We start from the raw sequence: 26643 nt of genomic DNA, 5'->3' as shown, positions 1-26643 counted from the left end.
TGTATTACAGCGCCATGGAAGAATACATCTACAGAAATTTGAAACGAATAACTGTTATATTTTCGGGGCTATTCCGATCCAACACAACCGCGCTAAGAAGTTTAGGTGTGGTTGATGGCACCAACCGTCCCGTTTTACTCTTAATTGGGTCAGTAACTTGCGTTGCAGGTAACCATGTGTACTTATTAACCCGCGCGGGGCTGGGGTCTCCAGCCGAACGCGCGGGGCTGGGGGAGGGGGTAAATTTTACCCCCCCTGTTATCTCCCGAACTAATGGTCCGATTTGGAAAATTCAAACGGCAATCAAAAGATCTCATCACGAACAACTAAAAACATGTACTTAATTTTAAGTTTGAGGTCAAGGTCAAGGTCAGGTCAAGGGTACAAATTGCAAGTTCCTACAGTATCGGCCTTGCACCGTAGTTGCGAAGAATGGAGTCATGGATTGAGACTGATCGCCCAAAACGTGTTCTTAGGCTACCAAGACAATATTCGTTGCATAAAATATCATTCAGAGGTCAAGGTCAAGGTCAGGTCAGGTCAGGTCAGGTCACCAAAAACAAAATATAGAAAAGGGCATGTGCGACACATGTTTTATGGGTCATTTTACTCATAGAATTCAATAGGCACACTCAATAAGTGATATGGACCACCTCTGGATGAATTTCAGGCCGAGGTCAGGTCAAGTGAGGTCAAATTTTGAAGTTGGTTGTTAAGGCCTAAAAAGGTGTCTATCTGATGCAGTTTTTCACGGCGAATCGAATGGTGCTATTTTTGTTTCCGTACGAGGTCTAAAACTTCCAAAAAAGTCATTTTTCAAAAAAATTGTGTGTCGTGACGTCATACAATTTTGAATAACTCCCACATTTTTGAACCGATTCTTCTAAAACCTGGTATGTAGGTGCACATAGACCACTTCTCTTACATATATTCCGGTTTTTTCGATACACTCAATATTTCGGATTTTATAGTTATTTTCCCAAAAAAGTCAGTTTTTTGAAAAAAAAAATGGGCCAAAATCCAAAATTTTTAAAAACCGAGATAGCCATTTGATAGACAAAGTAGAATTACGTATATCCTTTTTTGTTACGTCTCGATTCCTTTAAAAATGAAGAGGTTAGCGGCGTTTGAACTTTTGCCGTTTTTGAGGCGAAAATGGCGAACATGACGTCACTAAAACGTCAATTTCTCAAAAAATTTCCGACGGATTTCGCTCAAATTATCAGGGAACGTGTCAAATTGATGTAGGAAAAGGTACTGAAAGTTTGGCGGCGCTGCGCGCCGCCGTTTTTGAGATATTGCAAATATTCGCGAGGGGGGGTAAAATTTACCCCCCCAGCCCCGCGCGGGTTAACACTCTTAAAGTAAGGCATATTGCAGTGGTAAGACGCAGTTTTCACATCCTTCCTTGGTGGCAGCACGCACGGTCAGCACATGGCGTAATTCTCTCGAATAGGTGGCGGTTGGCGGCTGCGTATTTAGTGTACGTAAGGGGCCGGGCCGGGTCGGAGTAGTGGAAGTGGCCGGGGAGACCGACCGACCGACCGACCGACCGACCTCGACCTGAGGCCTGTTATGCCAGCGGAAAAATCGCCGACCGCCGGTACATTCATAAATCGATAGACTTACAGCTTTATCATTTTAGCGCTATTCTCATATCGGAATCGAACGCAGTACTTCCATTCATATCTTCCACTGACCGACATGTCCCATCGGGGCACACGCTGCCCGAACGAGACAGCGGCGTCGTGGCAGCGGAAACACTTAGCCCGTTCGGGACGTCGTGTATCATCAGGCGGACATGTCGGCCGCGTGGCACCCGTCGTGCCCCCCTCCCCGAACCTCCCCTCCCCCCGGACCGCCTGCGTGACTGCAGAGCGACAACGTCCCTATCGCTCAGCCGTCCTAATAGTGGCTCTTCCGCCGTGCCAGGCCGCCGCACGGGCTCCATTAAATCTGCGGCCGTAGCGACCACGCCCGCGGGCCCGGTCACGGACGGACCGGGCCGGGTCGGAGTGGTGGGTGGTGGTCGGCGGACCGACCAACCAACCGACACCGACCGACCGATCGACCAACCGAACTCAACCCGGGCTCGACCTGACCTGAGGCCAGTTACAGCAGAAAAAAATCGCCGGCTGCCGGCACCTTTATTTATCAACGTCTCCCACAAGCTTAACTAGCCACACGAAAAGAAATAACCAGTGATGCTAGTTAAATCAAATTAGTTTAGCTGGCTCACATACTTCTCTATAGATAGAAAAGCGTGTGGCTGGCTGTTAATATTTTTCACATGAGCGCGTCGCTGGTATACATAATCGGGGAGCGATTTACTGGACTTTTCGAGACGCGACGGTTGCTGCGTTGAAAGCTGCCATGTATGGATGACACAGGTGCAATGTGGAATATTGCCCTTTGATTTGGGATGATTTAAGGGGCCAGATAAGTCACAGACTAAACGCCTAAAAATACAAATAAGCATAAATAATGCCCCTGACTCGTCGAAATATCATTAAGCTGTTTCAATCGTGGGACCGTGGGACAGGTCAGGGCGTTCATGGTATTTCAACATCACGCGTGCAGAAGCAAGCCACGAGTCCTTTGTTTATGGAGCTGTAATCCATGTTTCGTTAGCAGTCTTCTTTTGTTGCATAAACGAAAGCGGCAGCGCTATTAAAACGTACCTAAACGGTACTTAACGCATCCGAAATGGCAGGTAGTTATAACATTTGTTTAACCCTCGCCGGCACAGGCCATTTTGCGTCCTTCGACGGCACAAGGGGGGGGGGTGGTACGACCCCCTCCCGCGTTTGGCCCCTGATCGAGCTAGCGGAAAAAACGAGCGTGTTGCCCGTCACGAGAGAAAGCCGATGATACCCAATTTTAAGGTCCTAGGTCATCGGGTGACCTTCCAGGTCAGGTCAATGACCCGAATACCGGGAAAATCGGGACCTGTTAGAAAGTCGTAAAGTGTGGCTGCAATGAGGTTTTCCGGGGTGCTGATCACGAATACCGTGTTAGTTTTGATCAAAGATTATGTCTTTAAGCATTTAGACCAGGTCGGGTCAGGTCAGGTCAGGTCATTCGGTAGGGGTTGTGACGGGTATTCGTAATACGTGTCAACCGCCTCTGACAGCTTCGTAACATGTTACGAAGGCACCAGAACTACTTCGTAAATGCTCAAATGGTTGCTAAATTCGAAATCAGCTCCAAAAACTAGCCTAAAAACATGTAAAACTCGAAAAAAGTGAACCAAGGTCACCCGAGGTCACCAAAGGTCAATGGCCTGACCTGACCTTCAGGTGACCTTGACACCCACCCTAATGTATGGGAGCAACATCAAATCACATGTTTGAACGTTTGAAACCACGAAAAGCTTGCAAACGCGTGGCTAATGCGAGCCGACATACGCCGAATCGCGATTCCGGCCAAACATGGTCTCGGAAAAGAGGTCACAGGTCAAAGGTCATTTGGGTCAGGGCCATGAAATTTTCAGGGTAGGTGTAAAATTGATCAATGCGAGGGTACTGAAAGTTTAATCGCGATTGGCCGCTTTTTACGCGAGGTATTCGCGAAAAACCTTAGGGGGGTTGCATCACCCCCCTTTGCCGGCGAGGGTTAAAGAAAGGACGGCAAGTAAGCAAAAAATACCATAGATAAATGAATGAATGGATGACTCGGGGTTATTGTTTCACAGGGGTCTCGCCTTTTTTACATGTTTTGTCTATGTTTGGAAGTTATGTAGTTTACTGATTTATTGAAGATTATTCACTCATTGGTAATTCCAAGTGGGGCACTTGGGGCAAATGTTCCCCCTGTGGCCTACAGCGCCCGAAATTGATGAAATTTTGTCGTTTTCCTAGAATAGAAAAAGAACCAAACATTTTTCATGCAGAAAATTTTGTGTTTAACTGCACCGCAGTGCATACAAAATCGAAATCTCGGGAGTTTTTAGAATTTGGAGAAACTTTTTTTGGGTATGCCCCCTTCCCGTAGCGTTTGAGGCCACCTGAATTCTCCTATGAAGGTCATTGCTGCATTGAACGTCCTAATTTTTGTTTCAACCTTCTTGGTAACGTGCTCTCAAATGCAACTGCTCTCTAGGTTTTTATAACAAACACGAATGAATCATAATGCATATCTAGATTTAGCGGACAAATGTGAAGCACAAACATGTAGACACCTATTAAACCAGCTTCCATCTAATAATTTCTGCAAACGATAATCCGTACTTCATTGCAAGGCCCTAATAACCATATTACCTCGTACGATGTCTGCTATGCATATAATTAATTATGATATTCGTGACTGCGGAGCTTGGTCGGCTGATCTAGAGGTCCTCATATTGACCTGTCGCTGAGAATGGATCACAGGGGGTCGGCAGACGGGCGGCCAGGGAGGGACGCCGGACTATCTGTTCGGTCGGCGATGACGGCGCCGTTAATCTGTCGCTCGTCACTCGGGCGGGCAGCCGGCCGGCACGGGCGGCGCCGCGGCGTGTGGGAGCCGTCGGCGCCGACGGCCGCCGCCGCCAGGCACCGTCGGCGGCGACGGTGCGCGGCGCGCGCGCCCGGGGATCGATGGTCGGGCCGTCGGCGGCGGCGGCGGCGGCGGCGGCGCTCAGTCGGTGCCGGCGTCATGGCGCTGCTGGCCGCCGCCGCCGTCACGGGGCCGGGCCGCCGCCGGCGGCTGGGCGCGCTGGGGCCGCTGGCGCTGCTCAGCGCCCTGCTGGTGCTGCTGGCGCTGAACGGTGCGCCGCCGCCGCCGCCGCTCGCCGTCCGGCATGGCCGGCACCTGCTGCAGCAGGAGCAGGAGCCGGACACGTCACCGGCGCCCGGCGCAGACGAGGAGGAGGACAACCTCTTCCCGAACGACCTGTTCACCAAGGAGCAGCGCCGCACGGGCGCCATCATCCTGCACGTGCTCGGCATGATTTACATGTTCGTGGCGCTGGCCATCGTCTGCGACGAGTTCTTCGTGCCCTCGCTGGACGTCATCACGGAGAAGCTCAACATCAGCAACGATGTAGCCGGCGCCACCTTTATGGCCGCCGGAGGCTCAGCGCCCGAGCTCTTCACCAGCGTCATCGGCGTGTTCATCGCCAAGAACGACGTCGGCATCGGCACCATCGTGGGCTCTGCCGTGTTCAACATCCTGTTTGTGATCGCGATGTGCGTCATCTTCAGCCGGACGGTGCTGGAGCTCACGTGGTGGCCGCTCTTCCGCGACGTCTCCTTCTACGGCGTGGCGTTGGTGATGCTCATGGGGTTCCTGCTGGACGCCCAGGTCAACTGGGTGGAAGCGCTGATTCTGTTCATGTGGTACATCGTCTACTGCATCTTCATGAAGTACAACGCGCACATCGAGCGCCTGGTGAAGACCCACCTGGTCGGCAAGCGGGTCAGCCGGGTCCGCAGCACCGACCACCTGGTCGCCAACGTAAGTCCTGCCTCTGACCGTGCGGGTAGCACAGCGCTCTCGGACGGTGTGCATCTCTTTACACCCGAGCATTGAATATTTATACTATGGCTGAGTTTTGTGGAATGACGGTTTTGTGTTTTTTTCTGGGTCAGCACTCGTCCTATATTTTGAATTTGTATCCCACTTTTTTAAGGACCACTTTCGGGCCTGGCTTATGAGATTTGGAGCTTTGAGTTTTGATGTCTCATTGGCCTGACTTTGAAAAAAAAAGAATAATCAAAACAATTGAGTTGCACTTCTTGCTTTCCTCGTCTGATTATAATACAAACAGCCCCTCTAATTTCTTTTTGTGGAGAGTAAAATAAGTAGGTATAACGATTGTCTGAGATCGCGTATCTTCCTTCTCCTCCTAACCGGTGGCAACTTCGGCCTTGGGTTTAGATGATTCAAAACCTCTACCATTCTAATTTATGGTTTACAATTCAGCATTGACACAAATATTTTGCTTTTCGGTGTGTAAAATTTAAAATATGTTTTGCAGCACTATCGAATACGTCTTTAAACATTTATTTCGCAGTTTTTCTGGAGATTTTTGATGATGAAATATCAATAGGTATAGCATTGATTAGAAATTATCCCTAGCCCGCACGTGGGGGGGGGGGGGGTTGTATGACTTACTATCTAATTCATTGATGTAGTATTTACAGTTACGTGTCACGTGGTAACCTATGCTGGTGCGCAAATGCTATCCTTACAAGAGTCCATCCCCGCATCAAACAGACGGGTCATGGGGTCATCGCCTGTCCGCCGTAGGTATGGTGAAGTTTACTTGCTACAGGTTTGTGACTTGAAACCTAGGACAAACCAACCTTCACTCTACAGAATCCACTCAATTTGGCTATTTTAATTATAAGGGGCTAATCTCAAGACCGTAACATTTTGATATTTATCAATATGGTATCATTGGCGAGAGTCGTTAGTTAATAGTTACATTAAAATGTGTTGTGTGAATATTCCAATTGATAAACAAAGTGAAAACAACGTATCTTTAAAAACGATTTGGCCGACGGGACCACACACACTTCGCAGGCTATTTTTGTACTTGTCGGATACAAAGGGCTCCAGTCGACCCTTTACTCGGCCACAGTGATCGGGCGCGAGCGCTTCTGCCTTTGCATGCGGGCCGGGCCGCAGATAGAACGTGGCCGTTGACATTTTTCAGACGCCGGCAACCATTTTTGACGTTAGTCTGTACGCCTGTGTGTTTGTATAGTGTTTGTGTTTGTGTCCGTGTTGGGTGCCGCCGCTGCGGCTGGAACCGTGCAGCGTTTCTGTCTTGTGCCGTACACGGGTCGAGTAGTTAGCCGGTGACTTTCCCGGGCGCGCCGCGTCTGGTGCCGTGTGTCGCTCGTGTAGCCGATGCCTCGTTTGGTTCTCGTCTCCAGGAGAAGCGCCTGTTCACACCGAGCCGGCAGCGGCCGTCGTTCCCCTCGGACGTAAGCTGCTCGTGTGACCGTGCCTGGTGACTGAGCCGGCCCCGCTCCCGGGGACAGAGAGACTATCTGTGAGCCCGCAAGATGAGCTGCAGCCGTCTGAAAACAATATGACCAGCGCTAATTGGCCCGGAACCGTGGAACTCGGTCTCGCAGCCGAAGGGACTATTCCCAGTTCTCCATGTTATCCAGCCGACGGGACTGTTACCGGTCCATAAGCTGTTCAGCCGAAAGGAGCCCAGCTCACAGGTCTGGCAGTCTTCTCTCCCCGGGACGGAGGCCGGATCAGTCGGAAACTGTCGACACAACTCTTAGCTCTGACACCCTGCATCAGACGCATTACGCACCCTCACCATCGTGTGTCTGTACGCCACGTCTTGGAGTCCCTGTTCCAATGCATGCTCGTTCAGCAGCCCGCTGAAGCCTTTCTCTGATCCACTCTGCTGCATTCGCACCTTCATGGCTGGTATTCACCCTTCCACTGAAGCTATTGGTCACACAGTTTACCGGCAGTTGTCACTTTTCAACAAGCACAATATAATATGTAAAGTGTTATTGTATAATGATTTCTTAAATTGCAGCCCATTAACGCTATATTTCTAATAGCACACACAAACAAATGACAGTTTTTAGCAACTGTATTATGCGATGTGCTTCCAATATGTTTCATGTGATTTGGACAACAAATGCTTGCAATACGCTGAGAAGCCACATTACCTTTAGCCGCGCGCGGCGCTCTGGTCGGGACAAGCCTCTGATCAGAATGCACAAATAATCCTCAGCAGCTTCATGAGGATGCAGTTTATGTATCTATGAGTATCTATGAAGCAAAACATGCACAAAAAGTGAGCGCTGCTTTCACAATGGAAAAAGGAGCCTGAAGCCCGGATGCCTTCCATCCCTTTCCATTCTCGCTCACCGATGTCCTCGATTTTGCCCCGGAGCAAACCATCCTAGCAGACATCTGAAAGCACAGACCAGACTCGGTCTGCCGGTGGCTGGCAGACCCCGCCTGCTGCACCATACCGCTTTCTCTCAGATGGGAGATACTGGTGTCTGGTAGCCAGGCGGCCCATTGCGTACTTGTCCTGCCCAGACTCAGTCGTCCAGTGCTCTGGTCGGAAGGAGAGCACATCTTTGTATCGATTCTTTATAAAACTGTCAGGAGGAACGCACAGACACCTGTCGTATACCAGAGATTAAGGCGCAGGCCTCTCAGCAGGGAGGCTGGCCTCCTTTATCCGTCTGAACTATGGGGAGAGGGAGCTAGATCCCGCCTCAGATTTGTCGTGTGACGAGTTTTCAAATTTACTTCCAATGACCTATCAGAGGTTACATGTAGGTAATCTGCTATGAGGGTTGAAGACAGAATACAGACCCATGCCTCGTGACCTGCCAGTACCTACGAAGGATACAAACTTATTTTGTGATTTGTTAGAGACTACAGATCTGTCATATTGCCTGTTAGATGTTAAAGCGCTGTCAGGAGACCTTCTGGAGGTCTTAGACCTCATGTCTATGACCTATCCACAGCGGCCGCCACCCGGAGGGACCGCCCGCGCCGGTGCAGGGCAGACACCGGCCTCCACCTCCCAAACGGGGCCCGCAGCGGTGAGAGGTGTTCACACGACTGCTCTAACCATACTAGCATCGCTAATATTATACTTCGTGACCATACCATACCATAGTAACCATACCTTGCCATTACCATTATAGCCATACCATTATACCATTATAACCATAGTAATAATACCTCGTTAACCATACTAAAAATACTAACACTTTGACAAGGTGAGAGGAAATGTACCTAATAAACCCTATGGCTATGGTGGTGGCTAATAATAATGGTGGCTCAAAGCTACGACGATTTTATTATCTGTAGACTTCCACACGTTCGGTTATCTGCCTTGATGCATGCCGCTTTTATGCTTGTTTGACGTGCTGTTGAGTGTATTGGGTTACCTTTGATGCTGAGTATCCACTGACCACGCACACGTGCTGGCAATCTAATTAAAAAACAAGCTGCTCACGAAATCAGTACGTAATGTGAAATCAATGAAATTAAATGATAAAATGAAATGCGATGTGATGACATTTGAATCTCTAACACAAAACCATTGCGATTTGTGATTCATTTCTCTTAACCCGCGACCTGGTGGGGGGGCTATTTTTTGCCCCCCCCCCCCAGACTTTTCGATATATCTCCAGAACCGCTGCGCCGATCGTCACCAAACTTTCAGTACCCTCCCGGACATCAATTTTACACATTGTGACAAAAAAAATTTCCAAAGGCTATGATAGGTTGGCCGGAAATGACGTCAGAGTGACGTCATGTTCTGCCGTTTTCGACCCAAAAAAGGGTTTCGCAGGAAGAGCTGTCAGGCCTATAGCTTTGCAAATACAGAAAAATGATAAAGACATAAAAGCTGTAGAATCAACAGGGCTACAAAACTGCTATCTCGGATTTTTGAAATTTTTGGATTTTGACCCCCAAAAATCCAAAAATATTTTTTTTTTTGGAAATAATAATCGAAAAATCCAAAAAGTTTTTTAAATTTCGCAAAAACCGGAATATATGTGATAGTCCTTACCGCCTTCCATCCACATACCAAATTTGAGATTGATACCTCTTTTTTGGCGAAGTTATAGCGAAAAAACTGTTCAAAATTGATGACCTCAAATTTTCAAACTCAATTTATAGCAATTCTAGACCCCGTAGCGCAAAACAAAGGCCACCATTAGACTCCCCGTGACGAGCTGCATCGAATCATTACCCATTTTATGCAAAACTATCAACTTTGAAATTTGACATTTTTTGGCCTGACCTTGACCTGACCTTGACCTGAACTTTACCAGAAAGTGATCTAAGCCGTACCTGATAGTCTTATAACCAACACCATTGAGTTGGAGATGAAAAATTGGCCATAAAACATGCATCACACAACCTTAGTAAAGTTGGGCTCATGTGACCTGACCTGTGACCCTTGGTGACCTGACCTGTGACCTGACCTGGTGTTGTCAGTGACCTCTTATAGCAACATATCTACTAGGCAACTGACGCCCTATCGCTGATTCTCGACAAAATGCGTTTTCCTCGGTGTTATAGCGCATTCCCTAGAAGACCCGTGAACGGTGAAACATTTCATCTTTGACCTGACCTGTGACGTCATCGGTGACCCCGAGGTCAATGAAATTTGGTTTCCCTCGACGAATTTGACAGGCCTTTCGAACGCCGTTTGAATTTTGCGGATCCGTCCAGTGTTTCGGAGATACAAGGGGGGCAAAAAATAGCCCCCCCCCCCCCCCCCCACCAGGTCGCGTTATAAACAGACCCCACCAGGGCGCGGGTTAACCCGGTCACCGCAGGGCCTCCGCGCCACCCGCCGACCGCGGGGGGGAGGGGGGCAACTATGTAGTTGGCCCCCTTTATGTACTTCTGTGGCGATATATCCTTGCTATGCAAAGAGATAGCTAAACGAAACTTTGCACACATTTCTGCATTGCTAGCTGAGGTTATGTTCAAATTTGGTGTCGATCTCATTTATAATAACGTCACAGTGACGTCAGAAGTCCAATTATATATTGGCGTTCCTTAGTTTCCTCACGATATACCTAGCCGATATGTATGGAATGTATGGGACCGAATATATAATAGGACCGATCTCCGGTCAGGAACTATAGTTGAAGATGATCTTAGATGTGTCAGTATGACAGTAGGTGCTGTTAAGTTCATTCCTACTGTTTCGTGTCATGCTCAGTGACATCAGGAACGGCTCCGCGTCAGAAAGACGACAAAGCCTTATGACGTCACTGTGACGTCATCTTGAGAGCTACAACCACCAAATTTTACTCAAATATGGCCTAGGTGTTCATTTGAAGTAGACCAAGTTTCAAGCTCATATCTTATCAGGTTTCGGAAATAGCACACAAAAAGTAAAAGCGGAGGGGGGGAGTGTTTATGACTTATGCTTTTACCAGATCTCTAGTAGAAAGCAATGCTCTGATATTTAATTCAATTAGATCTTTCGACACTATAAAAGTGTTGTATCTGTTTTTAGATTACATAACCATGGAATCAGAAAGCCGTTCCTTAGAAAGCCGTTTCCACAGATCCAGCAAATGTTTGCGAGATATTATATCACGCTAATTTTGTTGTGGTTGCTTGTCAACCGTGGCGAGGACCTTTACTTTATAGTTTAACACCAATTTTACATTTGAAATGCTAACATTTAATTTCAGTTACCTACATGCACTGGGATGACATCATATTTCGTAACGTAAAGCATTTCATATAAAGACAATGCAAAAAAACATAACCTTTAAATTTCATCTTGTGCCTCCTCCTTCCCTCGTGCGCCATTTTCAATATCAGCGCCTCCATAGAATACCGTGTAAGGCACAATAAACATCGGAAGTTAATACGAGTATGTGTCGGTGAAGCGACGTAACAAGTTTCAGAGTAGCTGCATTACTCATATAAGCATATAGGCGGCGCCAGACCTATTTAAGCCTGACGCATTACCAGGCGCCTGAAACTAATGCGAGTAGCATTCATAGACCTCTGAGTCAAATAAGAAAATATTAGCTTTCACCGCCCTCGTCGAATTCAATTGGGTAATATTTTTTTATGTAATATATATAGCTTTCAGTTGTTGCATACCGAACTGAATATGTCACTATGTGATTTTAGTGATAAATATTAGCTATACCTACTGTTTACTTCGTCTTCCACTTGCAACTGAAAGTGTGCACTTTTTTAAAACTGATAGTTACATGCAGCATGCAATAACTTACGTTGTATTGATCGCCATGCCTACCTGTGCTGACCATTTATGATTTAAACTCCCTATTGCTCTCAATCCAAATGCTTAGCAAGATTAACCCGCGCACCGACGGGGGGGGGGGGCGGATATCCGCCCCCCCCCCCTGAGGTTTTTCGCGGATAGCGGGAAAACCGCGGCGCGGCGCGAAATTTGGTACGACTATTCTCTCATCAATTTTACACATGGTGTGCAAGTTTGAACCTCCTAACTTTTAAGGTCAGGTCACCAGGTCACTTTGAATGACCCAACCTCAAGTCTCTTTTTTGCAACTTTGTCACCGTGCCAGAGCTACAGTAGATGTCGGAGGCCTTTGAAAGTCGCAGGATGTTATTAGGTCATTAGTAGCTACAATTTGTATATCTCGGAATTTAGATGTCGGTGACCTAAGGTCAGGTCAATTTCGCGACCTCCCCATTATAAGTCAATGGGGGAAAAATCAACTCCCTGTTTTTACCACTAAAACGGGTCGGAATGGTCCCATATACCATACATGACTTCATATACGATCAACCTTCACTACCTTGAGGTCTGTTTTGCTGTTGGGCAGCTGTAAGGTCATGTGACGTCATCAAAGGTCACCCAAGGTTTTTTGTCAATAACTCCGTACAGGAACAAGATACAGCCGCGCGGATGGTCTTATTGTGTTCAGCTCGTCAAGACGCATCGAATGATATACATGATGACCTCGAGGTCACGTGACCTGAGGCCAACCTTTGACCTTGACCTTTCGAGGTCAACATATATATCATTCGATGCGGATTGACGAGAGGATCACGATGATGCCCTTAGTTTGTTCTTATCTTGACTAATTCGATAGTTATTCGAGAAAAACTCTCCATACCTAGCGCCGCCATTTTGACTTTTTCGACCCCTGTGACGTCATCTTTGACCTGACCTGAAAATGACCTTTGTAAAAATTGTAGACCTTGTCCGTGCGTATCCGATGCCGTTTACCGCTTGTCGCTATCTTGCTTCGTTCTCGAGATCTCAGGGGGGGGGCGGTCATCCGCCCCCCGTCGGTGCGAAGTTGGCGCAGACCCCCGTCGGTGCGCGGGTTAAGTGATTGACTTGTAATACTTATGTAAGAAAATGTCGATTTTGCCCCATGTGCTATACTGCCGAGCGTGACGCTTATTTTCAACTCCCTTCATCCTGCGTCCCCTGTTGTCTGAAAGGGTCTCGACTAAGGCGACTAACGCATGGTGTTCTGAGCACTCATCGTATGCTTCTCATGGCCGCTTACCTCCGCTCGTCTCCTATCCGTCCCTGGTCTTTGGTTTGCTCTCCGCTCAGCTGCCTCAATCTCCGCTGCTCTTTATCACCGTTTATCGTCTGTCCCCAGCTGGTTGTCTCTCGTTCCGTTTAATTCGTCTCTCGTCTCCGTTTAATTTGTCTCCGGTCTCCGTTTCAGCCGGGCAGTCAGCAGGGTCTGACGCGCCGGCCGAGCACCCCCATCATCCACTCGGGCTCCAAGTTCCGCCAGGGCCTGCTGCAGCTCATGATTCACTCCATTGACCCGATGCACAACGGTAAGTCGGGACAGGTGCTGCGAGACCGTGCCAGTAATGTGACCACTCAACTCAGCTGACCCGTCTTGGTCTTTGCGCTCTACTTTATCATGCAAGAATTCACGATAGATATTTAGCGTTTCAATTAGGGCATGGGATGAGAAATTTGAAGCGACCTTTTGCCATATTCTTACTAGACCATTGCGCCAATAGTTGTGCAATATGCAATATGCGTGCATGTGGTTACATGTATAAGCGCTAAATAATGCAGACGGCAACATACTTGAGGTAGGAATACCACATATATTGACTGCGGGAGGTTCACGAACGCTGCATATAACTTGCAATTACCACGTCTAATCACAGGTAATGCTGTGCCAAAAGTGCTTTAAACAACCCTAAAACACTTGTTAGATCGGAAACACGACCTGCACGCTGCACACAGTTCTTCTTTTTTAATGATCCAGAATATCAACATGACTGAGCGTAGGCACCACTGGACATGTTTATTGGTTGCTAACGGTAACAGCTCAGTAGCGATAGCTGACATGTTTAACGGTTGCCAGTGGCAACCGCGGCAAGCACTATATGCTTTTCCTGACTGACTCCGAGCTGGAGAGGGGCTGGCATCTCGGCAATCCAGTCTGTATGGCGCATCCCATCGCGGGGACGGATGGAACCATTTCAGCACATAATTGAGGCCACTGTTATCATCGTTGGGATGTGCTCATTGTTTTTTTTTATAGTTATATCAATTTTATGGAGAAACGTATTCTTAAGAAAAGCAATCTATCGATATTGCAAAAGTAGTGTCATTTAAACAAAAACGATCATCTTGTATTTTACTTCACTAGTATCACTGTAGGATAATAAATGAAGCATGTGCACTGCGCCGGCGTAGAACTCGTCTTTATACCTACATACATGCCCATAAAGTACGGTGTATAGTGTATATGTAAGTGCAATGTGCATGGCAAAACTGTTACATATATGCTTACATAGTCTTATGGCACACTTAACGTTGTGCCCATCTTTGTTTACTGATGATGTCGTGTTATTTTCAGGAAAAGTTGACGAGAAGGCAACGCAGCTTCATGCCATTGCGTCTCTGAAAGTGCTGCTTGATACAACAAAACAAGACTTGAAGGATGGAAAACTTCAGGTAAGCAGAGCGCTTATGATGAGGATATCTTTGTTGCTTACGATGCTGTTGATAATATTCATAAGTTCCGACCGATGTTCTTGCATGCAATATTATCCCGCCCAATATCTGGCCCAAATAATTTAAAAAAGAGTTATCTGTCTTGTCGAGTAGGAACTGGACACATCGAGGAAGTTTTGACGGTCGCAGCATGAATCCTTTGCTGTTGACATCCTCTGGCTGAATAATTTGATGGTCGGTTGACTATGCATCCTTTGCGTGTGATTCATTGTTCAAGGGCCAGATGTGGCTATTCCACTTTTGAAGCTGATAATATTGTAATGAATAATGAATTTTAAAAAGCTAGCTTAGAAAACCTCAAATTTCGGATAACAGTTTGGTTTCAAATAATATTTACTTACGTTTGCTGCTTTTTATTCATCGAATATTATTTTTACGTTTATTACTTAATTACCGAAAGGTATTTTTGTGATTTTGAAATAATTTCAAAAATATTTATCAATTATATATCCTAATATTGTGCAGTTATTATGTTATTAATGGGATTGTATTTAAAACAGTGCAAACATACACGCCTGAAAGGCTCCGTATCTCATCTTAAATACACCTGCACACATGTGCAGGTGTATTTAAGATCTCTTTACCAGGCTGTCTCTTTTTTTCATACATCATCATTTATTACGACAAACCACATTTTACATGATCTCATGTCACAAACGCACGACGTTCCAGCGCCCTCAAAAAGCTCCTGGCCCCTGTCTTCCGCTCACTCCGCACCAAACTAGCCAACATAATATAAACATCCATAACAAAATAGCATTTGCCTACGAGCTGACCTCATGGCCCCCTACCGGACTGGACACCGGACCGATTCCTTCTACGCACCGGTCTCTCTCGCACGCGCTCTCTGACTGACCACATACTCTTTAACCACAACGAAACAGTGACAAAAGCATGGATATGACAAATCATAAACCCAGAGATGAAGATCTAAACAACATAGTTAGCAGAAACACACACCATCGTCCGTAGTGCGTGGCGGCGACGGCGGCGCCGCCGGCGGCGGCAGCTGCCCGGCCGACCCGACGACGGGCGCGGCGGCGGCAGCGTACACGGGACCTTCATGCGGTCACCTGTTTAATCAAATATCGGGACTGCATGCCCTGCCCCGCCCAACAAACCGACGAAGCTCGCTGCACATGGCTGTAGTAGGTATTCCAATTTTATTTTGTGTTTCTGCGATATGTGTAGTGTGCTGACTTTTGATTATTAGTCACCGATGATTTTCCTAGTTTGTTGAGTTTTGGTTTCTTTGTCGGTCACCCATGTTTATGAGTGACCCCCACTTCTTTTTGAAGTAGTCTTGCTTGCCGGTATGTTCAGCTGCTTTGCTTTCCACTTCAAGTTCTTGTTTTATTTTGTTGTGTAAGTGAATAAAATTTGGTGAGATCTCTTTCATACGTGCTGAATAAATGACTAGCTTTGCTAATGTTATTATGCATGTTTCTCTTGCGCTTATGTCTTTGGGAAAAAACCACAGTTTAGGATCTAAGCTTAAGTTGATGTTGTATTTGTCCAATATGTCCGATTTCACCGCGTTGATAAACTGCTTTGTTATCGGACAGTACCAGAACAGATGAGCTAGTGTTTCCGGCTCCATGCTACAAAAAGTACAACTTTCACTAGCTTTTATTTTTATTATATTTAAATATTTATTTGTAGCGAGGATACGATTAACGAGCTTATAATGGAAAATCCTTATGTGTGTTGACTTTGTGGCGTTATTAACCTCAAGGCAGCTATGTTCGTCATAGCATCCAACATCTCTTATCCATTTCTGTTTTTGTCTTTCGTCAGATTCTCTTAGCTCTATCTTTCTATGTTGTACTAATTTAGTGTAGGCTAAACGAGAGAAATTAGCCTCGTTCATTACCAAATTCATTCTGAATGGAATCGTCGGTTGACATATTTTGTCTATTACTTCTGACTTCATGGAGCTGGGTAAACTTCGAATCAAGCTGGTATAACAAAGAATGGTCATCTTTATGTGATACGCTCTCTGTAAGCTCTCTTTTGTGTGCAACCGCCCCGTATTTTCGTCAATCAAGTCGCCCAGAAATCGTAAACCTTTTGTTTGCCAACTTTTTATGATGGAGCATGTGAATTTGGTATAGTCTGAAAACCATATGTTTTCAGACATTATTTCTGGCGTATCTAGTCGGTATGTGCTAGTGAAATATGCAAATGCGCCCAATACATCTCTCCAGAACGGGTTGCTCGCTTTACTACTTATTTTTTTTTCAGATATTTACTTCCATATGAAAAAATATCTTGTATGTTTGTTACCTCTACCAGGCTGTCTCGATAGTTCGTTATTTTCTCGCGATTCCGGCGGCGAGTGTCGGGTCTGTCCTGGGCTGCCGTTTTTATTTGCCGAGTGTCAAAGAGCACCGGCTTAGCGCAGCTTCTGGAGATGAAGCCGGACCGCTGCTCCGGCCCGGCTATTGATAACGATAGTCTATAAATGTCGCCGAGCAGAGCGAGCTGACTCCATGGCCTGAACGCAAGCCGCAACAGTGACGCATTGAGGGGCCTGACGCATTGACTTTTTTGTGGGATTATTGAATGGCTGCAACCGGACCTTGTAACCAACATATTGCGGTGTGGACATCTGACTAGTTATTGTTGACAACTCATTGCTACCACACGTGTATTCACTAATGTACTTACATGTTTCATTAAGTCGATAAATTAGACGTCAAACTTTCACGCTTTATAGAGTCTTCTGACACTACTTATTATGCTTAGCTCGATGCGTAGACATCGAGCATACACTTTTGTATACCGAGGTATTCAGAGGTGTATTCTCGATGCTGAAAATCATCTATAGGGAAACACAAGTAAAAAGTTACAATACGTGTTTGAGTTCACATGCGTCCCTAGATAATCACATATGTACTATACATATGTAGGCGTGCACCCCGCTTCATGTATAATTCTCCTTGCTGCGTTATTCTCATGACTCATTTCCAATGCCGAGTATAAAAGGTGTTTATTTAGCGCCTGTTGGTTGTGTCAACGCCGACGGGCTCCATTCCACACCACGGAGGCGGGGCCGGCCGGATCCGGTTCGGTTAGCGCGGCGGTCCGCCTGCATTGTCCTGCTGAGGTCGACCGTGGGTGAACCGAGCAGCGGGGGCGGAGCGGGGCGGGGCGGGGCGGGGCGGGCGGCCCTGACCATGACGTCATCCATGCGGCGGCCATTGAGCAGCGGCGACGCGTCCTATCGACCCGGCATTGACCCCGTCCAGTCCACACCTGGCACCCGGGGACGGGCTGCCCGAGACGCTGCGTTGGAGCTGCTCTGCGCCACCCGCCCGAGATGCTGCAGCCGCCGTATCCTATCCTCCCCAGATGCTGGAGCTGCCCTATCCCCATACACTGGACCCACCCTACTTTATACCTACTCCCGAGAGGCTGGAACCGCTCCACCTCACCCGCCCGAGACGCCAAAGCCGCCCTAGCCCATCCAGCAGCGGCCCGGCACCGTGCAGACCAAGCACAGATTGATGGATGGGGCAGTGATAGGACGCCGTAAATAATACAAGCCCGCCGGCTCCACCAGAGCAGCCGACTGAAGGTCGGCGCTAAACGGACACCAGCATTGTTCAGAGCATGGCATCGGCGACGGGCGGCTGGAGGTCTGCTGTTGGGACAGGTTGTCCTGTCACTACAGTGCCCCATGACAGGTTGTCCTGTCACTGCAGTGCCCCATGACAGGTGCCCCTGCCACTGCAGTGCCCAATGACAAGTGCAGCTGCCACTCCTGAGCGCGATGACAGGTATCCCTGCCACTGCTGTGTCTATGACAGATGCCGTGCCCTTCCAGTATGTACCTAATGACAGGTGCCACTGCCACTCCAGTACCTAATGACAGGTGCCACTGCCATTCCAGTGCGCGGTGACAGGTGCCCCTGCCACTCCAGTGCGCGGTGACAGGCATTGAGCAGGTGGCTGAGTGTCTGCCACCCACCGCGATGTTCCAACAGACCAATCGGCCTGTGGCCAGTGGGCGGCCGAAGTTGCTACGATACACAACACATGTCAGGCACTGGCATACCGACCACTCGCGGTATCACTGCGCTGAGTATAGTTAGTGGCATTCCAGCTTTCATCCGGAGGGTAGCTGATGTAAGATGGCCGCCTCCATGCATTTAGATTATTTCTGGATGCTTCCTGGAGTGTTGACTGATAGCGGAAATAAGTTATTGTTATTATCTACGAACAAAATTTGTGTTAGCGTAACACTGAGGTAGTTTATTAACACAACGATTAAGCATTGTTTATTCATTTTACATTTAAAAGCCATTTATGGAATAGCATTTAAAGGTATGATAATGCATTTCTCGAAATATGTCGTCAGAACTGACCTCAAGTCAACAGAACCATACCTAACAGAACAAAAAGGTCACCTGCGGCTGCCGTTTTGTGTCGATTTTTTTTAAAATATGTATTCAAAACTGATGATGCAAGACATCAGCTTGCATGAGAATAAAAAGATTTAAATTTATTCCTCCAAACTATCCTCTGTTTTCCTAAATTTCTTCCTCAGAAGCGGCTCTATCCTACCGGCGCGGCGCTGTCAAACAGGGCGCCTGCTAGGTAGACTGTACCGCCGCGCCGATCGGTGCTCCGGGTCAGCCTACCTCTCAGGGGCCCCATCCGAGCGAACCTGCCGCTACCCGCCGCGCCGGCCGGCCGGACCCGGATACGCATTACAGCGACTCGAGGCGACACACATCGAGGCCCCGGCGCTGCCGTCGATGGCCCGTCGCTCCCACGTCAATATTGCAGCGTCTAATGAGCCCGGCAGATCGATTGTCGTCCCGGTCCCGTGTCGGCCGCATGGATTTATTGAGTCAACAGCTCTCCCCGGGCCGGTACGGCCGGCGCGGCGGAGCACGGCTTGGAGCGGGCACCGCGGAACTGAACGTGACTTCGCGGAAATGTTTGTGTCTGCCGACTGCAGGTGTCTAACGTGAGCTGTGTGCCTGATGTCCGAATGTTTATTACGACGGCCGTGTGTCGGCTGTCTGCACGTATCTGACATTAGCCGTGTGTCTGCTGTCTCCAGATGTCTGACATTGAGCTGTGTATCTGCAGGTGTCCGACATTGAGCAGACGCGGCCGGACCTGCTGCGCGGTGGCGGCTCTCAGGAAACGGAACTCACCAACGTCGACTCGTTCAACTCGTCGACCGAGTTTGGCTCTGCCAGCGTGAACGCCATCACGGCCGCCAACGGCTCCGTGACGCCCGCCATCCAGACGCCCAACGTGAGTGATACATACTAGAGTTGCAAAGTTTCCCTACCGCACTACCGGCATGTCGGTAAATTTTCACTACCGCAGGTTTTTTCGTGGTATCTGACATGTCTTGCCGGTAGCATGCCGGTATTTTTGATTTTGCACAAAAATAGAAAATATCAGCATATGGTTTAGGGGAGAGCGGGGCCAGTTGAAACACGGGGTCAGATGAAACATGGCTTTATTTTCAACAGTATGCAACATATGGCGTTGCCGACACCACTGCGCATCCGCGCTCCACCACTTCCTTTGTCAACGGCGTTTGGGCGGCAAACGGACGGTAATTTTGATTTGACACTTGTTTTTGTGTTTTTGAGGGGCGTTTGGCAGAAATCGTTTTTATGAATATTTTGTGATATCTCATATACCTTTGTTTGCTGAAAGAAGAACTCCTGGCTCCGGAATAACACCTTATTTGGCCCTTCATTCAGCATGATGCCGTCCCTCCAGCTCGTTTGACACATGTGCTTTACGGCGCGTGCGAGATGGCGGGAGCGGATGGGGTCAATTGAAACGCTTCTCTGAGGGTCAGTTGAAACAGGGCCACAGGCCGTTTCAATGGACCCCGGTGACCTTTGCAATGGTTATTGTTCAGGGGCTGTAAACATTAAAGGAAATAGTCCACCTTTGAAATGAGCTTTTAAACTGAAATAGAAGTTTAATAGAGCTCAATTTTTGACCCCTTTTTCTCCAGCCTTTTGCTTGAAAGCACACTATAGCCTGAGATATTTCTCATTTTCCTCATCCGCCCATTTTACCATAGCCTATGTACTTTATGTCACCTATTATGAGGAACTTTGCACTTTTAGCTTTCCAACGACCTATTGAATGTCGCATATGGAAAAGTAAACCGGACAAAATATCTCCTTAAGAAAGTGGCCTTAAAGAGGAAAACATCCCATTGTTAAGGATAGGTGCAATTGACCCCATGGGCTGGTTCAATTGACCCTCGCATCGGGGTCATTTGAAACGGGCGTAGAGCTGTTTTATAAGCATGCGTTTGGCAGCAAAATATTTTTGAAACATAATTTTACGTATCTTAAAATAAAGCCAAAAGAGCATATTTTTTCATGGCATTGTGCATTTTTTGATATGACAACTAGATCTCGCTGTGCATGTCAATATATAAAAAGTGGTTCAACTGGCCCCGCTCTCCCCTAAACTTTAGGCACTAAGAGGCTATCAAATTATAATAACAGCAATATTAGCCACTGCAAAATACATTTTGTGGTAGAAGTTACATTGCTAAGGGTAGGGATAACACATGGACCTCAGCGATTCACAGGTTTCGTTATAATTAGGATTGTCAAGAATCTACTGTGGTCAATAAATGGAAGAATACTTATTCATGCTGCAAAAGCTCAATCAATCAGTAAGTCTAATGGTATGTAATAGGTAAAATACAACAAAATAAATAAATGTTCATGACAACGTTCCATAGAGGAAAAGGCAGAATCAAAACACCACAAAACACATTGTTTGGAAACTGGCCTTGAGTCCTGAGATGTGGTCTGAGATACTCTACAAAGTATTTGACACTGAAAATCCAGCTGAAAAGGCAGGTATTAGGTAGCCCTGAGCCTGACTTTGGTCCCAAAAATGAAATGAAAATCAAATAAACTGGCATTTTGTCTCATCTTTACAAGCAAACACAATATGCATACAAAATAAACAAAGTGGCGCAGAATAACAGCTGGGGAACCAAGGATTGACTTTTTAGATCTTCTCTCCCCTGATGGAAGGATGTAAGATGATGACGTAATATTTATTCGTATGCCTTTTTGGTTTAATTCCTGAAAAGGAATGCATTTTCTTGTAGTGAACTAAACTCACAATGTTGATTACATCAGAATTCAATATCGTTTTGGATCATTTACATCAACAAATCATTTATGAGGCAGTTTGCTACAGTTCAGAAACTTTTTTTTGCAGCAATTTAATCAGCTGGTTAAAAGTCACTATTATTATGGCGCATCGGAGGGCTGTTCACGGACCCTGTGTGCGGTCGGACCGCACACAGCCTCCAAGCTCCGCCCACTGCGTCCCTACGTCAGCCTTGCGTCACCGCACACAGCGACCGCTGTGGCCGGTCGGGACTGGCCACAGCGGACCGTCCACCGCACGCAGCCGTGACGTCAGAGCCGCCTACCCATCCCCTACCCCCACGCCTGCTGGGCGTACCGCACACACCGCACGCAGCAGTGTGCGGCGCACGCAGCAGTGTGCGGTGCCCGTGAACACCCCTCTGTTTCGAAATCTTTGATAGTTGATAACCTTGTGTTTGGAGAGGAAGATTCTTCGAGAAAGCGGGTATTATATCGTTTTTAGGGGAGAGTGGGGAAAGATGCCCAGGGTTTTACTATGTCATATATTATTCGAAAATGACGATCGGAAAGCAAAAACTTGGAGTTTCAACGGAAGCCGACATCATTTTTCTCCAAAAATATCACACTTTCGTGCCTGAAATATGATAACTGTTTTTGCTATTAAGCATTTTCCTGAAGAAGTCAAAGGGGGCATCTTACCCCACAGGGTGGGAAAGACGCCCCCTGGCGTTGGGGAAGATGCCCCCTGCACTATAAGTGACATAAATGGGCACGTGAATCGCCTGAACGAATCAGTAGCCCCTTCGAGCCTGCAGTAGACACCAAACGTCATCGTAAGGGCCCTCAAAAGTGGTTGTAAGGGGCTTCAGAGGTCATCGTTAGGGTCATCATAGTCCAGCGCGGCCGAACAAGCTTCCGTGGTGGCGTTCGGAGACCACTGTGGGGCCCTTATAGGTCTTCATGATGCTTGAGGGCCCTCGAGCCCATCGTGGGGACCTCAGATGCCAGCACGGCCCGTGGAGCCAACGTGGGAGCCCTCAAAGGATGTCGTGAGGGGCCCTGGAGCCAATAATGGGGCCCACAGAGGCCGTCGTGAGGGCTCTCAGAGTCAGATGCCGCCCAAAAAGTCGCTGTGTGGGCCGAGAGACCGGCATGAGGAGCACCCGACCGTATTGGACTCTCATTAGTCTCAGATCGGCTTTTGTCTCTCATCACAAGCATGTATAATAAATGATTTGACGGGCTGCTTGAAGGACAGCCTACGGATTTAGGGGGGCGTCTTTCCCCATCAGGACAGGGGGCATCTTACCCCAAGGTACCGAAGTAACATTAAATCAGTACAATTTGTTAGCCATAAAACTACACCCTGAAACAAACTGTTTGGGACACAGTACACGCATGTTAATGTATCACGACTATAGCAAGGGACGCAAAAATTATCTGCCTTCTTTGATATTTACAATGTTTTGACGCCAAAATATTTTTCGAAAGCAGCAAATAAAAACATGCATTCACCAGCCAGCCGTTGCCCAACTGAGCTTCGCAAATTTTTTGTGCAGTTAACAAGGCAGGCTTCCGCTTTACGCTAAGAACATTAATTTCCGGGTTCAATTCTTTGTTTCGCCGCTAGAGGGGGTGGGGCGTCTTTCCCACCCTGGGCATCTTACCCCACTCTCCCCTATGCATATTATTTGGTGACTGTTCTCAGGACAAGTGAGTTTTTCACATTTTTTCAAATGATTCGTATCTTATTCATGAGCCAGCAAGCCATGGCGAAAAGGAAAAAAGGGTGTTGATCTCGCTTCCTCAGGCGCATGGCCGAATCTGTAGGTACCTACTTTTTATGTTGTGGCCATCTAGATTTCAAAATTTGATTTTGGTTGGTAGGTTCCTGCAACATTTTAGGAGAATGTGGAATAGTAGACCACCTCTGAAATGTTAATGTGATTACTGCTAACTTGAACTTCGTTTCGTTTCGTTTCGTTTATTTAGGGCTTGTCCACAAGTGGCTATTACGGCCCAGTCAATACATGATAGGTACACACACCCACACACACACATATACATACATACAATATACACGTCAATATAAAGCAACACCCGCAAAAGCATACATAAAATATCTAAAATCAGTCATGTCACTTGTCAGTCACTATCTAAAGTGCTGCACCAGCTGTCTCCTGGAACCAGTCGCCTTCACCTCCGGCGGCAGGCCGTTCCATGCAGCGGCGGCTCTATACGAAAACAGCCGCCTGGTCGCCGCCAGTCGAACCCGCGGCAGGTCGAGCACAGCTGCGCCCGCAGCCGTGGCCCGCGTGACTCTATTGGAGACGGCGGCACGCGGGCGAAACATGGACCGCAGCGAGTCGGGGGCGCCGGCGGCGTACAAGGCGCGTTGCACGTTCACCGCGTCACGGCGTGCGATGACCTCACCAATGCCGGGCCAGCCGAGCGCGCCGAGGGCGGGGGTGATGTGGTCGAATTTGCGGAGACCAGAGACGAGCCGTACAGCGAGATGGATAGTCCTCTGCAGCCGGTGCAGGCGGGATTTGGAGGCACCACCCCAGACTGACGAGCAGTACTGGAGGTGGGGGAAAACGTGGGTTTGAACGAGGATTTTAAGGATGTCAGGGGAGAGGTGATGGCGAATTTTGAACAGTGATATAAGGATTCCATTTGACCGCCGAACGATAGAGGATATATGTGGCTCCCAGCTCAGGGTTTGGTCGAGGAGAACACCCAGCACCTTGATGTGTTTTGTTGGCCGAATAGTTGCATCATCTACGTTAAGGGTGAAGTTTTTGACTTTATCAACTGAATTTTGAGTGCCAAGAAGAGTGAAGCAGGTCTTCTCTCCATTCATTTTTAAACTGTTTAAGCTAAACCAGCGTTGAAGTTGCTGAATGTTCTCCTCGGCCCGGGACTTCAGCACTTGGATGCCAGTGGGATTGGAGGGTGCTGAGTCCAGGATTTGGGTGTCATCCGCGTAGGATATGAGTCGGCCATGGGGGAGGAAGCAGGTAAGGTCGTTGACGAAGATGAGGAAGAGGATGGGACCCACGATGGACCCCTGGGGAACACCGTGGGAGAGTGGGAGGGCCGTTGAGGAGCGGATGAGTTGGGAACGGCCAGAGAGGTAGCTGCTGAACCAGCGGGATGAGATGCCATACCACTCGAGCTTGTTCAGAAGCATCGAGTGGTCGACACTGTCGAATGCCTTGCTCAGGTCGACTGACGTCACCGCGGCAACGTCACCACCGTCGACCCTGCGAGCCGCCCATTCGACAATGTCGAGTATGGCATCTTCAGTGGAGTGGGATGGGCGGTAGGCATACTGGGATGGGGAGAGGATGTGGTTAGTGATGAGGTAGGAGGTGAGCTGAGAGCACACAACCTTTTCAAGGATTTTGGAGAGAGATGGGAGGATGGATATGGGGCGGTAGTTGCCAGGCTGGTTGGGGTCACCGGATTTGTGGATTGGTGTGACGATGGCAACTTTCCATGCGTCAGGGAAGGTAAGGGTGGATATGGATGAGTTGATTAGGTGAAGGATGGGCGGACCGACTGCAGGGAGACAGCTTCTGATCGCAGCGATCGGAATGCCATCAACCCCAACAGCCCTCGACGCACTCAGCCGGCTGATGGTCAGAATCAGGTCTGGCAGCGTTATGCATTGAGGGGCGAAGGCGCTCGCACATACCCTGGGAGGCCGCGGGCCGGCAGCGGGGGTCTCGGTCCCCTGCGCGGCCCGCGCGGCCTCAGCTGCCACACGAGCGCCGACACCGGCAAAATACTCGTTGAGCTGGTCGGCGCTCAGCACATCACGGTCTGGTGGCTGTGCGCCTGCAGAGCCTCTCGCAGATAGGTTAGCACCAAATCGCTTAAGTCTATTCCAAAAATGTTTCGCATCACAGTGTAAAGACTCTGTTAAGTAGGACCTGCGCGCACGAGACAGAACTAGCTTCGCTCGGTTCCGGAGCCGCCTATAAACGTCATGATCAGTAACTGAGCGTGTGACGGCCCACGCTCGCCGCGCCTCGTCCCGCTCCGCCATGGCCGCTCGGACCAACTCATCCCTCAGCCAGGGACAGGCAGGACGCCGCATGGTTCTCTGCACTACAGGACAATGCACATCGGCTACCGAGTTCCATATACGTACAAAAATCGCAAGTTTCTCGTTTACGTCAGCGGCAGTGTAAAAGGGTCCCCAGTTGGCTTGTAAAAGATCGGTAGAAAATGCTTGCCAGTTAACACGATGCCACGCGCGCGAGCTAACGCTAACAGGAGGACGACGCTGTCTAGGAGCTAAGGGCCTAATGACGATGGGGAAATGATCTGCAATGAGATGGGGCATGACAGAGACCTGCATGTCGGTAGAAGAGACGTTTGTTATGACTAGATCTAGAAGCGAGGGCACTGGGTGTGGGTGTGTCGGATCAGTAATAAGTTGAGACATATTAAGATCACGCAAAAGCGAGTTAAAATGAACAGAGTCAGCTGAATCACCGGCTAAAAGGTTGACATTAAAATCACCGAGAATATATACAGGCTTCCCCGCTGCGAGCGCCATCTCAAACTGTCCGCGCAGAACATCACGCAGTCGGGCTGTCAGCGCCCCCGGTGGCCGGTAGATGGCGCGGTAGATAACTGTCCAGTCTTCAGAAACAATTCTTCAGAAACAATTCAGTAATTTAAGTTCTTTTTGTCATTGCTAAGATGCTTTTTTTCTTACTGCTTTTTTGTAGGCAATACCTCTTTGATTACACGTGATATTTTAACAGTTATAGACTGGAACTGAGTTTCAAAATTGTGGGTATTTGTGGGGCCAACTGAGCCAAAATCATCCTGTTCGTAGTTAGGTTGGACATTGGGTGGCTGCTGGGTCTGGGTGGCGGTGGGAACTGGGATGGGTACTGAAATTGCCAAAGTGTGGCATCTCTTTTAGGGGTAAGCCAGAATCAACATTGCAGGTTTTTTTTTAGTATGCCGGTAATTTGGTGGTGTTTTTGCTTGGGTCGTGGTAGCATGCCGGTATCCCAGAAAATTTTT

At 48.1% G+C, this 26643-nt stretch overlaps 1 protein-coding gene across 1 annotated transcript; it reads left to right on the top strand.

Annotated features, from left to right (window-relative positions):
* Positions 1–4359: 4359 nt before the first annotated feature.
* On the top strand, positions 4360–19738 carry LOC122394391 (sodium/potassium/calcium exchanger Nckx30C-like; the record flags this gene model as incomplete). Its single annotated transcript, XM_043391262.1, has 6 exons — positions 4360–4373; positions 4710–5436; positions 6864–6914; positions 13146–13263; positions 14307–14404; positions 19568–19738. Coding segments are annotated over exons 1-6 (1179 nt in total), but the record flags the coding sequence as incomplete, so codon positions are not given.
* Positions 19739–26643: the final 6905 nt, after the last annotated feature.

Source organism: Amphibalanus amphitrite, unplaced genomic scaffold, assembly GCF_019059575.1.
Source record: "Amphibalanus amphitrite isolate SeventyFive unplaced genomic scaffold, NRLGWU_Aamphi_draft 000589F_arrow, whole genome shotgun sequence".
In the NCBI taxonomy this organism is placed as follows: Eukaryota; Metazoa; Arthropoda; class Thecostraca; order Balanomorpha; family Balanidae; genus Amphibalanus; species Amphibalanus amphitrite.
Note: the sequence above shows the minus strand (reverse complement) of the source record. Positions and strands in the feature narration are given on the sequence as shown.